Source organism: Musca autumnalis, unplaced genomic scaffold (assembly GCF_047663935.1).
Source record: "Musca autumnalis isolate F117 unplaced genomic scaffold, ASM4766393v1 scaffold_2, whole genome shotgun sequence".
Lineage (NCBI taxonomy): Eukaryota > Metazoa > Arthropoda > Insecta > Diptera > Muscidae > Musca > Musca autumnalis.
Window position 1 is genome coordinate 79141056 of NW_027411755.1, and position 15544 is coordinate 79156599.

A 15544-nucleotide genomic window follows, 5' to 3' on the forward strand; every position below is an offset into this window, starting at 1 on the left:
TACATACGGGCATAAATATACATACGTACACTCATATCGTTGAGTCAGTCGGTCGGTCAGTCGCTTGGTCGTTTGCCTGTTTGCTTGCTAGTTGATACACACACACACTGTATACCCCCATACCAGCTGTGCGGTGTTTTTGTCCTCTCTTTTTTCTTTTTCGTTAAGTAGTGGTATCCCAGCAAACATTTTTTGGGAAAACATATTTAGTACACGCAAATAAAATAATTTAATATATTGAAATATTTTTTGGTAAATATTTTTGATTGTGATACGGGAGTGTTGTTCGAATATTTTTTGAAATTAAAAAAATCGTGTACACCCTACACTCGGTCAATTCGACTTTTTAATAAATAAAGTGATTTTTTGACCGTTTTGTGAGAAATCAATTATTTTTATTAAAATTTTCGAGAATTTTTATTTTGATTTAATTTGCTTTTGTGGTTTTTTGGTCCACATTCACCCTACAATCGGTAGTAGTGAGCCTAATTGAGGTATTTTCGCAAATTAAATCATAAAATCTCGGTATTTTCGGTTGAAAATAATAATTTTTTGTAAATATTTTGAATTTTGTACGATTTCGGTACGTGAAATTACGGTTTTTACAATTTGAGAAGAAAATATTTGAATATTTGAAATTTATATATAAATATTTTTTGATTTTTATATATATTTTTGATATTATATATACCATTTTCGACCATTTTTATATATTTTTGATTTCTATTCGATATTTTTTGATTGTTTTTCGATTCTTTGAGTTTTCATTCGATTTCTTTGGAATTTCAATCAATCTTTTTGAGTTTTTTCCTTGAAAATTTTCGATTTTTTTGTGGTTTTTCAGTTTTTTGGCAAAAACTTCTTGGATTTTTTGATATTTTCTGTATTCCTTTGGTGGAATTTTTGAAAGCTCGTGCGTTTAGATACTAATTGAGTATTTCTAAACCGCTTTCTAGTGAAAATTGTTTCCTGTTTCGAGATTTTATTTCATTTTCGGGTATTTTCGTGACTCTATAGTGAGTTTTGAAGTTGATTTTTGGAAATTCAGTACGAATTTCAAAATATTTTTGGCAGTTTAGCGATTTTTGTGCTTCTTTCGCTTTTGAACTTTCTTTTGAGTGATTTTTTCGGACTTTAGTTGAATTTTTTTTTGATAATTCAAAATGTCAGTCACTCCACTGTATCTTTTTATCAGAGCATCGGACGCTATAGTAACATTCGAGTCTCATTACAGTGCTCTTAAGCCTGAAGAGATAGACGAATATGGGTTAGAAGTCCGTAAAGAAGAAATTCAAAAGTTATGGGTAAAGACACAGGATATGTTTGAAAAGTGTCTTAATTTTGTGATGTCTTCCGGTGATACGAAAAAGGAGGATATTGAATCGGTTGACAGTAAGTATGATGTAGCTTATCAGACTTACTTGAGATGTTTGTCCGCTATACGAAGTCAGTTAGGTAAACTTAAAAGGTCGCATAGACATTCGTTGAACTCGACAATGAACGATTCGGTTGCCTCTTTAGCGCAGCAATCGGTTGCTAGTCCACTTGAAGCGAGAGGTAATCTTAGTACTTCTACTCAGGCTTCACGTGAAGTGGGAACCCAAGTTGATCCTCCTAATACTTTCTCTTTTAGGAGTCTTGGTTTAGATGATATTCCCGGTGATAGCGTTCATAACCTCGCACTTCCACCGTGTGATGTGGATGTTTTTGAGGGCGATTTTCATTCTTGGCCCACATTCCGCGACTTGTTCACAGCCATTTACATTAAATCTTCTCGGCTTAGCGATGTTGAACGTTTATGTTATTTGGTTCGGAAGACTAGTGGAGAGGCTCGTGAGATAGTTTCTAAATTTCCATTAACTAATAGTAGTTTCGTTCTTGCGTGGAAATCTTTGAAGGACACTTACGACAATCCTCGTGTTATAGTACACAATCAATTGAAAATCCTTTTCTCTCTTCCTGTACTTGATAGTGAAACTTGTTCGAATTTGAAATCGTTACAGCGTGGCATAAATGGATGTCTGTCGGCCATGTCCATTTATAATATTTCGACGGATAATTGGGATCCGATCATAGTGTTTATGTGCCTGCAACGGCTTCCTAAGCTCACACAAACCTTATGGGAACAAAGTGTGAAAAATAAATCTTCCTTGTCCTCGTGGAAAGATTTAGATGCGTTTTTGTCGGAGCGGATCCAAACGCTCATGTGTCTTCACGACATGCGCGGAAATGACGCAAAGCGCACAACTAAAAAAGTGCAATCGCATTATACTAATGCAGATTCCTCGGCATCCTCTCAACCTTCTCGCATTTCTAGCGATCCTAAATCGTCGAGAAAATCTGGTTGTGTGCTTTGTCCAAATAAAGCTCATAGATTATTTGAATGTCAGCGATTCCAAAATCAGTCCTCTACGGAACGGTATAAAATAGTTAAACGGTTCCAATTGTGTGTGAATTGTCTACGTAGAGGACATGGAGTAAAAAAGTGTGATAGTAGTCGTCGTTGTTCCAAATGTAATCAACCTCATCATACTTTATTACATCGCCTAGATACCCAGTCAAATACTTCGGCTCCGGGTAATACAGTCGCGACAAACAATAGGTCGGGCAATCCCTCTGCCTCATCTGAGCAACCTTTACCATCCGCCTCGGCTGGGTGTGTTCCTCGTCAGTCCTTTCATGTAGCTCAAAACAAATCTGTTTTGCTAGGAACAGCCATGGTTATTATTGTTCATCATGGTGTTTCCTATTCGGCTAGGGCGCTTATTGATCCTGCATCTGAGTCGTCATTCTTGTCTGAGCGACTTCAGAATCGTTTAAAACTTCCTGTGCATTCCACTACTGCTTCTATTTCGGGTGTGAATTGTACTGTATCGGCCACTTCTCGAAAAATTTGTTCATTGAAAATTGGAAGTCCTCTCGATAGCCGCGTTATTTTGGAAACGACAGCGTTAGTTTTGCCTCTGATTTCGGGAAATATTCCCTCATTTACTGTGAGGTCGGATTTAAGAGCACAACTACCTGATTTGCGGCTTGCCGATGTCAATTTATTTGACCCTCGACCCGTAGATCTTTTATTAGGTGCTGATCTCTATCCGAAGATATTATTAGATGGTTGTCGACCCATTCTTTCTGGTACTTTGCTGGCCCAAAATTCAGTGTTTGGTTGGTTAGTTACCGGTCCTGTTCCCACGACCGAGGTTCGAACATTCGCGACTAAAATTGACGTGATAGAAGAAGACAACATTAATAGAACTCTTTTGCGTTTTTGGGAGCTAGAGGAACCTCCAAAACGAAATATGATGTCTCCTTCCGATCGTTTTTGTGAAGAAAATTATATAAAAACCACGCGTAGAATGTCGGACGGTAGATATATAGTAACACTGCCAATTAAACCTGACATTAATCCTGAAGAATTCTTGGGTAGGTCGCGTGAAACCGTTTTAAAGCAATACCTTAGAAATGAATCGTCTTTGCTGAGAAAATTGGACGTTAAGGTTGTTTATGACGCGGTCTTAAAAGAGTATTTAGATCTTGACCACATGAGGTTAGTATCCCCCAGTTCCTCTACTGATACTTTATCTTCCTATTTGCCTCACCATCCCGTCATAAATCCTGAAAAACAGACCACTAAACTTCGGGTAGTCTTTAACGCTTCCTTCAAAACGTCTAGCGGGAATAGTCTGAACGACTTGCTCTATGTCGGACCCACTTTGCAGCTTGATTTAGTCTTGTTGATACTGCGGTGGCGTATTTTTAAATATGTTTTCAATTCGGACATTACCCAGATGTATAGGCAGATTCGAGTCGATCCAAAACATGCTTCGCTTCAGAGAATTCTCTTCCGTGATTCCCCCACGAAACCGGTCCAAGACTATGAATTACATACGGTGACTTTCGGTGTAAATTGTGCACCATATTTAGCAATTCGAACGCTATTAAAACTGGCAGAAGACACCGAGACCGATTTCCCACTCGCAGCGCACATTTTGCGCAAATGTATGTACGTTGACGACGTGTTGGCGGGAACACATGACCTGGAGACAGCTATAACTGCTAGGGATCAATTAGTTTCCGCGCTTTCTTCAGCGAAATTCGAACTTCGGAAGTGGACAGCGAACAATAGATCGATTCTCGAAGGAATTTCTCCTGATCATTTGCTAGATAAGAAAATATTGTCCTTTGTAGAATCTAGTGGATCTAAGCCGTTAGGCATAAGATGGAATGCACAGTTGGACACATTTTACTTTGAGGTAGCTCCAATCACGAAAAAGGATTCGTATACTAAACGGGAAGTTTTATCCGCCATTGCAAAATTGTTTGATCCTGTGGGCTGGTTAGGACCAGTTATTGTCGTTGCTAAAATGGTTATGCAAAAGGTGTGGTTGGACAATATTGGTTGGGATGACTCCCTTTCGTCAGCCACAGATGCCGATTGGCGCAAATTTGTAGATTCCTACACGGATGTTAATTCGGTTAGGATTCCCAGATGGGTTCAGTATACTCCTGATTGTTCGGCTGAACTCCATGTTTTTTCCGATGCCTCGGAAAAAGCATACGCGGGGGTAATTTATATTAGAATTGTGTCCCCTAGTGGAGATATTTTCGTCCATTTGCTATCGTGTAAAACTAGGGTGGCCCCCATAAAATCAATTTCTCTGCCACGTTTAGAACTCTGTGGTGCTGTTTTGGCTTCTGAGCTTCTAAAAACTATAGTTCGGGAAATTGATATTGAGTTTCGTCAGGTTTATTGTTGGACGGACTCAACTATAGTCCTCTCCTGGTTACGAAAAACTCCTTCGACTTGGACAACGTTTGTAGCTAATCGCGTTTGTCGTATCCAAGAAAACGTTGGTAATCACAATTGGTACCACGTTAAATCTGAGGATAATCCCGCTGATTTGGGAAGTCGCGGTCTTGCTCCTTCTGATCTAGCCAATTCCTCTCTTTGGTGGCATGGGCCACATTGGCTTAGTGATCAAAAATCTAAATGGTCAATTCGTGATCTGTCGGCACTTGAAACCAATACTGAAAAGCGTTCGGTAAAAAGTCATGCCTCTTTCATTACGGGCTCTGAGGACTTTCTTGCTAGGTTCTCTTGTTTGGGTAGAGCTTTTCGTGTTGTCTCGTATATATTTAGATTCTTCCATCGTACTCATCCAAGACATAGAAGTAATTTTGTTTACACCGACACCACTATTGCTTCGTCGGAAATCGATTTCGCCCGTACTAGATTGATAATTTTCGCACAAAAAATGTACTATGCTGACGAATATAAGGATTTATTAGAAAGAAATCCGTTTAATAGTAAGAGTCCTTTGGTTCCTCTTAACCCCTACTTGGATGATTATGGCATAATTCGTATGAATGGAAGATTAGTTAACTCACCTACTCTTGCGTATACGGAAAGGCATCCGATAATACTGCCCTATCATTGTCGCTTTGTAAAGCTTTTAGCGGAATTTGTCCACAAGATTTCGGTTCATGGAGGAAATCAATTGATGTTGAGGATTCTTAGAATTGAATATTGGGTTCCTCGATTGAAAAGTCTGATTCGTTCGGTAATTAATCGGTGCAGAATTTGCATTTTAGAAAAGAAGCGTTCTAGAAGTCAAGTTATGGCTGCGCTTCCACCGGAACGAACCGAAATTAATAGGCCTTTTACTACAACTGGTGTAGATTTCGCTGGGCCTTTTGATGTCAAATCCTTCACTGGTCGTGCCTGTAGAATTACCAAAGGGTACGTTTGCGTTTTCGTGTGTTTCTCGACGAAAGCGATTCATTTGGAAGCAGTATCAGATTTATCGACTGCAAACTTTCTAGCAGCATTTCATCGATTTGTTGCTCGTCGTGGTTGTCCTCGGTCCGTATTTTCGGACAATGGTACGAATTTTGTCGGGGCTTCCAGGGAAATAGAAAGAGATTTTAGGTCGTTTCTTCGAGAATGCTCAGGAACTGTTTCTTCAAATTATGCAGTTCAAGGCCTATCGTGGCAATTTATTCCAGCTGGGGCTCCACACATGGGTGGACTCTGGGAAGCTGGAGTAAAAAGTTTCAAATTGCATTTTCGAAAGCAGGCTCGTACTCTCCGCTACACTTTTGAAGAATTGGCTACTGTCTTAGCGAGAATCGAAGCTTGTCTGAATTCTCGACCGCTTTGTCCTATGTCAGATAGTTCTACTGACATCGTTGCCTTGACTCCAGGACACTTCTTGATCGGTGCCCCTTTGCTCGCTCCTCCAGAACCCCTAATCACTGAACAGCCCTTGTCAATAGTGAACAGGTTTCGAAAAGTTCAGGCTTTAGTTCATCAATTTTGTTTAAGATGGAAGGAGGAGTACTTGAAGAGTCTTCACATGCGGTATAAATGGAAATTCCCGCAGCGTGACATTCAAAAGGATGATATCGTCGTCATTAGGCACGAAACTCTTCCTCCAACGTCGTGGAAACTAGGTAGGGTCGAGAACGTATTTCCCGGCCCCGATGGGCATGTTCGCGTCGCCGACGTTCGTATCGAGAATGGCGTTGTAAGGCGGCCTATAACTAAATTGGTCGTTTTGACCGAATAAATTTCGATCTTTTTAACATAGCTTTCTTCTTTAGTAATATGGACAAAATGTCATTCTTCGCTGATGGACTGAAGGACTATGACCAATTAATTGCTGAAATTGATCGCGCCACGGGTTCCTCTGATGCCGTTTCTGCTGCTACGGGTTCCTCCTCCACTGCTTCCACCGCCTCTATCGTATCGGGCCCCAATGATACAGAAGCTATGGATACATCGGCGAATGAAGCGGTTTCCACCCCTCCGGTTGTCGTCCCTTCGATTAAAGAGTCTGCCTCGAATCCGTCGTCAAAGCCCTCAGCTGTCACTGAAGCCCCTTCGTCCAAGTATTATACGTGTAAGTTGTGTCATGGAAGGCACCCACTTCGTTTCTGCGAAACATTTTTGGAATTTGCCTTGGAGAAACGACACAGGGTAGTCATCTCGCATGGCTATTGTACCCGCTGTCTGGCGCACAGTCACTTGGCAAAGGATTGTCGTAGCAAGAGTAGTTGTCGCATCTGTGACGGCAAACACCACACTCTGCTCCACGATGGTCCGAAACCCACTCGAAATAAGTCCGAGTCTTCTGACAAGCGTCCTGCTAACAAGCGTCGTCCGACTAAAAAGCCCAAGGTCCGTCCGCATCCTCAGTCCGATTCTCGTCCGTCCGAATCGGTCAGCCAACTGACAAGCTCAAATGCGGTTGCATTGAGCAGTCTTCCATTAGTGGGAGTGATCTCTGTCTCCCCTAGTGTTGTGGTCCGTTTATCCACTCCCACTGCAAGTATCCAAGTCCGCGCGATCATAGATCAGTGCGCTAGACAGAGTCAGGTGTGTACGTCCTTAGTACATGACTTGCGACTACCCTGCTCGCAAATAGATGGTACGCAGTATAGTCGTTTCTCCATCACCTCCACGTATGATCCATCGCAATCGGTGACAGTGACGGCTCGAGTGAGCGACCTGACTCACGTCTCTACGCCAGCTGAAGCGATTCCAGAGAGGGTAAGGGAGTCCTATCTGGGGTTGCCTCTTGCGGATCCACATTTTTATGTTGTTGGACGTGTGGGTTTGTTGCTGGGGCCCGAATTGTATACGAAGGTGATGACGAGCCGTGTCCAAGTATTTCCCGGATTGCCGATGGCCCAGTACTCCATATTTGGTTGGGTACTCTCTGGGGTATATACAAATTAAAGGTTCCCTAATGATCCTTTAGTGCTGGGTCCCTAATGGCCCAGCATAAGAATGCTCCCTAATGACCATTCTAATTTGTATATGGCCCAGTCGTTAAATGGTCCCTAATGACCATAGCAATATATGTATACATAATATATAAGGCTGGGTCCCTAATGGCCCAGCCGACCAAATGGTCCCTAATGGCCATTTTTATCGCGGGGTCCCTAATGGCCCGGGGTCCCTAATGGCCCATCGTTTAGTTTTAAGTGTTTTTTGAAAAAATGAATTAAAAAAAAAAAAAAATTAAATTAAAAAACAAAAAAAATGTTGGTTATTTGTACATATATATTTCGTTTCAACATTCTCATGATGTTGAAAGGTGGCCGCCAAATGTTTAAGTTAGAATGTTTCTTTGCATTATTATTGTTAATCTACAACGGTCAATCTTTGGTGACCTACATTATGGTTAAAATCTGCATACTCCACAATATTACATCCTTGTAACATGGAAAATGCAGATTTTAACTATAATTGTTTCGTTAAGTTTTTTGACATTTCCCCACCTCTCATCATCTATTTTTACTTACTATCGGATCGTTGAACGCTATCGAAGCTTTTTTGTAAGCATCTGCAAGATCGTTGCAAAATACTAAGGTAATATCGTTACCAAAATCTTTTTATTTATTTATTAAATAAAGCGCATTTGACTTCTAGTCAAATACAAATTACAAACATAAAAACTGCCTTTTATTTTTCTCTTCTTTTCTTTTATTTACATTGACGTAAACAATGTCTTTGTCAATGAATTCAGAATTGACCACTTAGTTTCTTCACTTTTAATTTTTTGAATCACACAAATGATAAATACAGATATTCTTTTTCGGATAATATTATTCATATTTGTAATGATTGCTTTAAGAATTACAGCAAAGAATCACACAAATGATAAAAACAGATATTCTTTTTCGAATTAAATTTTTCATATTTTTAATGATTGCTTTAAGAATTATAGCTTCTTGAGGATCGGTAACCCTTTATAATGTTCTTCTGGCGGTTTTTTTCTGGGCAATTAAGTCTAGTATATCTTGAGGGAGTTTATATAGACTATCGTTTGTTGGTGTAAACTTTATAATGGATGAGTCCATTGCTGTATTTAAAGCAGAAGTAAACTTCTCTATTGCATTGTCAATTTAATTGACGATAAATTACGATTAATTGGGGGGAAACTATTTCGTAATTCCTCAGCGAGGGTGTTGTTTAACATACCTACTCTAATGGATTTGATATCAAATATCTGTTTTGGTTGCTGCCTTTCAATATTGCCTATAATATGTGTCATTATGGCTTTGTGGTCTGCATCAAAATCTAACACTTTAGGCCGGTCAATAGTTGACATAAAAACATCAAAAATGTCTGTCGTGGCACAGGGTCTTGTTGGACCCTTTTTTTAAGGTACCAGTTTTTATTTATTCAATTTAATTCATTTTACATTTGTTACAGAAAATAGCTTAGAAGCAAAAAAATTTTTAAAATTTATTTCCTTGTATTTATATATCCTTGCAGAGACTACCAATTTACATTTAAAGTGTGCTGCAATATACAAATTGTCAGCTAATCAATTATTTCCATATATTTCTATATTAAGTTTTGCAATTTTTGGCCCCAAAAAATATAGATATAATTAAAAAAGGGCAATTTTTTTTAAATGCTTACATACTACTTAAAATCTAATTTAAAAATACTATATACATATTTACAGATAATTTGTACATAGGGTTATTATATACATATGTATGTATATTGCATATTTCAATCTGAAATAATATCTGATTAGCCATGCTCCATTTTGTAGACATAAAGTTACAACTTACCAATAAAAAATTAATTCAAATTTCAAATAATAATAAGCAACAATGATCAATGTTTTCCGATGACGTTTCGGATGCTGAGCTTTTATAGTTGGATGGTTCCGATATTTATGGGGTGTATGTAAACTTTTGTCCCTAACTGTATATTTAGTATACATAGATTGGTTTGTTCCAGAACTGCAAGAATCTACTAATTTTTACTATTTCTTCCGATAACAGAATGGAAAAAATTTTATCGTAGTAAAAAATAGTAGCTTTTTGCAGGTTCTGCAACAGAGCATATATTATATATTTCAATCTGAAATAATATCTGATTAGCCATGCTCCATTTTGTAGACATAATGTTAGAACTTACCAATAAAAAAGTAATTCAAATTTCAAATAAGCAACAATGATCAATGTTTTCCGATGACGTTTCGGATGCTGAACTTTTATAGTTGGATGGTTCTGTTTGGTTGTGTTTTTGCTTTGGGTTAGGGTTTGGTTTCGGTTCCGGGTTTTTTTCTGCAAAGAAGACTTATTAAGACAAATACATAAGTAAAGTAAGTTACCATTTCTTACAAGAATGTGCTAAGGAATGACTCCTTTCCCTGCCTAGCACTAGAACATTTTGTATTAAGAGTGCTGATGGGGACTTGATAGGTTTCGGCCGCTTCCGTAGGATACATTCGCCTTAACATGCATGCATTTACTGCATTTGTCATTGCCTCATCCGGGTACTATTTTCTTTGCACCATTTTTCTTTTGGTTGGTTGAGCTGGAAGACGTTTTTTGTTTTTTTGTCGGTTCTTTTCTTTGCTTCCGGTTCATCTTCTCCTGCCATACCTCCATCCATCTGCGGTTCATCATCAATTTGTCCCATTAAGACGTCTATTATGTCTGCCTCTCCATCCACTTGCGTTTCCAGCTTTGCCTGTAGTGAGTGGGTCTCGGACGGTCGGACTGAGGTCTCGGACAGCTGCCAATTGGTATATTGTGTTTCCAATGTTGATGTTTCCTTCACTTCGGTATTGAACGCATTACAGTGCGGGCAATATGTTCTTGTTTTTTTGTGATGCTTGTTTCTGTTGCTGTAATTAGAATCAATGGTTTGGTAAGTAAGAGATAGAATGTGTTCGATTTACCTTAATTGGTCCATATGACCAAAACGGTTAAAGTTATCTTCATTGATTTCATTGTTTTGGTCATATGGACCAATTAAGGTATGTCGTAGGGCAAATACCGCCTTGGACCCCAAACACACAATTTCAAAAGTAAAGCACAGAGGAGACTCTGTTGTGGTATGAGTGCTTCCGGTGTAGGAAATCGTGTCTTTATCGAAGACATCCTATAGATAATTTATGAAGTATTTTGGAGACAAATATAAAAAATCGTAACATCTAATGTATAGGAACCCTGAAATATGCCTTGCAAGAAGAATGGGGAAAAATTCCGATATATTACCCCGAAAACTTAGTTAAATCTTTGTCAAAAAAGGCTAAAAGCTGTAAAGGATAACAAAGGATGTCACACCAAGGTCTGAAGCCCTAAAAAATCCTTTTTGTTTCATGAAACTTTTAGAGTGCATACTTTTCAAGGTGAGGTAGAAATCGATGTTGTTTAAAAATTTTTATTTTTTTTATCTAAACTTACCGGAATTTTGTTAATTTTATTTTATAATATTTAAATTAAGGAACTAATGTAACAATATAAAAATAGAATGAAATCGCTATCATTAATTAACTCTTAGAAATCGCAGTTTTAATGAAAGAAAGTGAAGTGGATACTTTTGACTGTGATTCACTATAAGTACATTTTCCTGAATGAAAAAGTCGTCTCATTCGAAAGTAATACAGCGGAAGCATTACACATCGCACGCATTACACTTACGAGTATCATCAAGAAAAATGGAAAATCAACAAGCCGCCATCGCCGATCACCCATATACGCCACAGGAAAGAAGACGCTTCATCATAAGAGGGTTGATGGGTATTAGGACCTACCCATTTCATCACGAGATCTTACGTGAAACTCAACCTGATATCGAAATTGTCGAATGTTGGTGGCAAAGATGTTCAATGGGGTTTTCGCCTTCAACAACGAGGAGGCTGCGGGCATTTTCCGCCAACAAAGAGCCGATGGACAGGATGGCCGTCCTAAGTTTCGATGCAATCAGAGTCGAGATATGAGAACTCAATATGGATTCATGCTTAAAGGCGTTCTTGCGAATTGGGTCATTTTCATTGGGTCCGTGGGCCTTCAAGCATATACCGTGACAGCTATTGCAGATATGATATCAACAATAAATGCTGCAGCCCGAACTATCCTTGCACATTACACAGTCTGCGATGCTGCCACGAGTCATACATATGTCAGTTCTGACAAATTATGTAATAGATCCAATGTACCAAGGAAATGCAGCTTTTCGGGTACGACGCAACGCATTTGCTTATGAACATAACGAAACACATGAAATTTTCAGGAATTATGTACGGCGATCAGACACTCAATTTTGCCTACGTCGAAGGGTACAGCAGGAATCCAGGCCATATGACTACGATTCTTTCAAAATTCGAGATTATCAAGCAATTTATAACAATACAGTTGTGAATGAACTTATGGAACTTATGAATAAGTCCAGAACCAACTCCAAGAAGACTTAGTACCCACTATTAAGTTTGTGTCTGCAATGGCAGATTTCCTAACCCTGTTCACAGAAGAATTTTCTCCTCAGGATAAAGAGACGCTGCTACGTGAACTAAAAATAATTTTAAGAAGAATCACCACACCTAGGAACAATACCCGCAATCTTTTTATTGGCACCTTAACATCGTGGCTTCGTTTATTGGCAATCTATGATGATATAAACGTTGAAAAAATTACAGCCCACCATAGCATCGAGAAATTTTTTGGTACAATAAGAAGACACACATGCGGTAGAGTAACACCGCGTACAACGATATACGCCAAATCTCGATATGATGCGGTTATTTAGAAGATAAATAGTTATTAAACTTTTTTTTTAAAATCATTTGATTCAATTTTATTTTAAACTAGCAAAATGCCCGCTACATATTATGCGGAAAGGACATAAAAAATAAATAAACAATATTTAATATGGAAATGTATTATTTTTGTAGGTTTTTTCTATTGTTCGTACCACTTTAGTTATATTTAAAAATCTTCTTCCACTGCTTGGCGTGGATCGAAACTTGTCTTCCCTGCCTTACTCCTTGGCGAACAATGCCATACTTTTTCCACTAATAAATTAGTTGTTTTATAATAATAAAACAACAAAAATGGGATTAAGACAGGCTATTTTGAAAAAACAAACTTGTATTAGCTATCCCAATAAAAAAACGACGCCGCCAATGTTCGATTTGAGAAACAGTGGCACCAACATTTTGTTATGTGCATTCGTCGAAATTCAACGACACATAGCAGTGGATGAAGGTTTGGTTTGTTTCGCAAACACTTTCGTCGGTGTTGTGTTAGGTTGCCAAAGAAAAACTTCTCATTGAAGTTTTTTCTTTGTTCACCTTTATACGTATTTTTCCAAAACGGATGGTATGTAACTGTCCAAAAGTGATTCAAACACCTCCCCGATCCCCGGATTTGAATCCTATAGATAATTTATGGAGTAGTTTGGAGACAAATATAAAAAATCGTAACATCTAAAGTATAGGAACCCTGAAATATGCCTTGCAAGAAGAAACATAGTTAAATTTTTGCCCAAAAGCTAAAAGCTGTAAAGGATAACAAAGGATGCCAAAGGCTGAAACCCTAAAAAATCCTTTTTGTTTCATGAAAATTTTAGAGTGCATACTTTTCTCTGTGAGGTAGAAATCGATGTTGTTTAACCATTTTTATTTGTTATCTAAATTTACCTGAATTTCGTTAATTTTATTTTATTATATTTAAGTTAAGACACTAATGTAAAAATATAAGAAGGAATGAAATCACTATCATTAACCAATTCTTAGCAATCGCAGTTTTAATGAAAGAAACTGAAGTGGATACTTTTGACTGTGATTCACTGTATATTTACATTTATTGAGCAGTATTGTATACTGGATTATCTTTGGGGTCAAATATGTGATATCTCCTGTGATCATAGATGAGGGCCTCTCCATCGTATAAGTGCTGCAGGAGGTAGATGTTTTCGCGTTGTTAGTGCGCTTATATTTTTATTATATGCTACAGACTCCGCAATTATTTTGTTGTCTGTATAATGACAATTTTCTAAAAAATTTTAGTGCCGAGTCTACCATGAAGGCATCAATTCGTTTAAATTGAATACCTTCATATATCCTCTTATTGACAGTACATTTGTAGTTACCGTCCACCAAGTGTCTAGGCTTGATGCCTAGACTGGCGAGGAGTATACGTATTTCCCACACTCTCAACCCCTCCATCTGAACCGAAGATACGTCCGACCACGTTGAAAAAGCATATGAGATCATGGGTCTATCTACTTGTTGGTAAATGAGTAGCTTTATATCAGTGGATAGCCCACCCCTCATTTTAAATAGTTTTATGTAGGCGAAATATATACGCTTGGCTTTGTTTAGTGCATAGTCAACCTGCCTACATACATAAATATTTCATTCTGTCTGAGACACATTTAAAACTTTGCTCAATTTTAAACGTTGGCACATATGCTTTCATCTGTTTATATGACGTTCCTGTTTTTCCATGAAAAACAACAGCCACAAATTTTTCCACATTTAGTTTTAATTTCCATTTTTTTAAATATTGGTTTAAATTGTCAAAGTATTCATGCAAATTTCTCTGAATTGTTCTCCCATATCGGAGAGCAAACAATACATCGTCAGCATAGGTTAGCAACAGATCCCCTTCCGGGGGCTCAGGAATATCGCTGACATATATGTTGAACAGCACCGGCCCCAGCAGGGATGCTTGTGGGACTCCCGCTTGTACCGGTTTCGGTTCAGACATACACTTATCAAATTTTACCCTGAAGCTTCTCCCCTTAAGAAAGTCTGCTACCCACGTACATATTTGTGCATCAAATCCAAAGGTTCGGAGTTTGTTGCCAAACGGAGTCAAAAGCCTTGGCCAAGTTAAGGCTTACCGCTTTTGTCCCCAGCTTGGTTCTAAATCCAGAGGCTACATAGTTGGAAAAAGCAACTAGAGCAGGTGTAGTTTGAAATCAAACTGATGGTCTTTTATATTTCTTTGATCCAAAGTTCGCCTTAGTTTGGCCAGAAAGAAATATTCAAATAATTTTGCAAATGGTGAGAGTAGTGAAATAGGTCTATAACTACTGCAAAAATTGGGATTTTGTTGTGGCACTACCAACGCTTCTTTCCTAGCTTTTGGACAGTAACCAATATTTAAACAATGATTAAATAATATTGTCAGGAAAGTATCACATTAACTTACCCGCTTTTTAAAGGGCTATGTCGGGAATGCCGTCCATTTCACAGGATTTTTTGGAAGGAAGTTTCGATGCAATCAGAGTCGAGATATGAAAACTCAATATGGATTCATGCTTAAAGGACTTCTTGCGAATTGGGTCATTTTCATTGGGACCGTGGGTCTTCAAACATATACCGTGACAGCTATTGCAGATATGATATCAACAATAAATGCTGCAGCCCGAACTATCCTTGTACAGATAAAGTACACAGTCTGCGATGCTGCCACGAGTCACATGTCAGTTCTGACAAAATATGTAAGAGATCCACTGTACCAAGGAAGGCAGCTTTTCGGGTACGACGCAATGCATTTGCTTATGAACACAACGAAACACTTCCAATTTTCAGGAATTATGTACGGCGATCAGACACTCAATTTTGCCTACGTCGAAGGGTACAGCAGGAATCCAGGCCATATGACTACGATTCTTTGAAACTTCGAGATTATCAAGCAATTTATAACAATACAGTTGTGAATGAATTTATGGAAGTTATGGATAAGTCCAGAACCAACTACAAGAAGACTTAGTACC

At 38.4% G+C, this 15544-nt stretch overlaps 1 protein-coding gene across 1 annotated transcript; it reads left to right on the forward strand.

Moving 5' to 3' along the window:
• Positions 1–1496: 1496 nt before the first annotated feature.
• LOC141392279 (uncharacterized) lies at positions 1497–6048 on the forward strand. The gene is made up of 2 exons (XM_073965228.1): positions 1497–4565; positions 5977–6048. Exons 1-2 carry the CDS (start codon positions 1497–1499, stop codon positions 6046–6048), a joined length of 3141 nt encoding a protein of 1046 aa, XP_073821329.1.
• The last annotated feature ends 9496 nt before the right edge of the window (positions 6049–15544 follow it).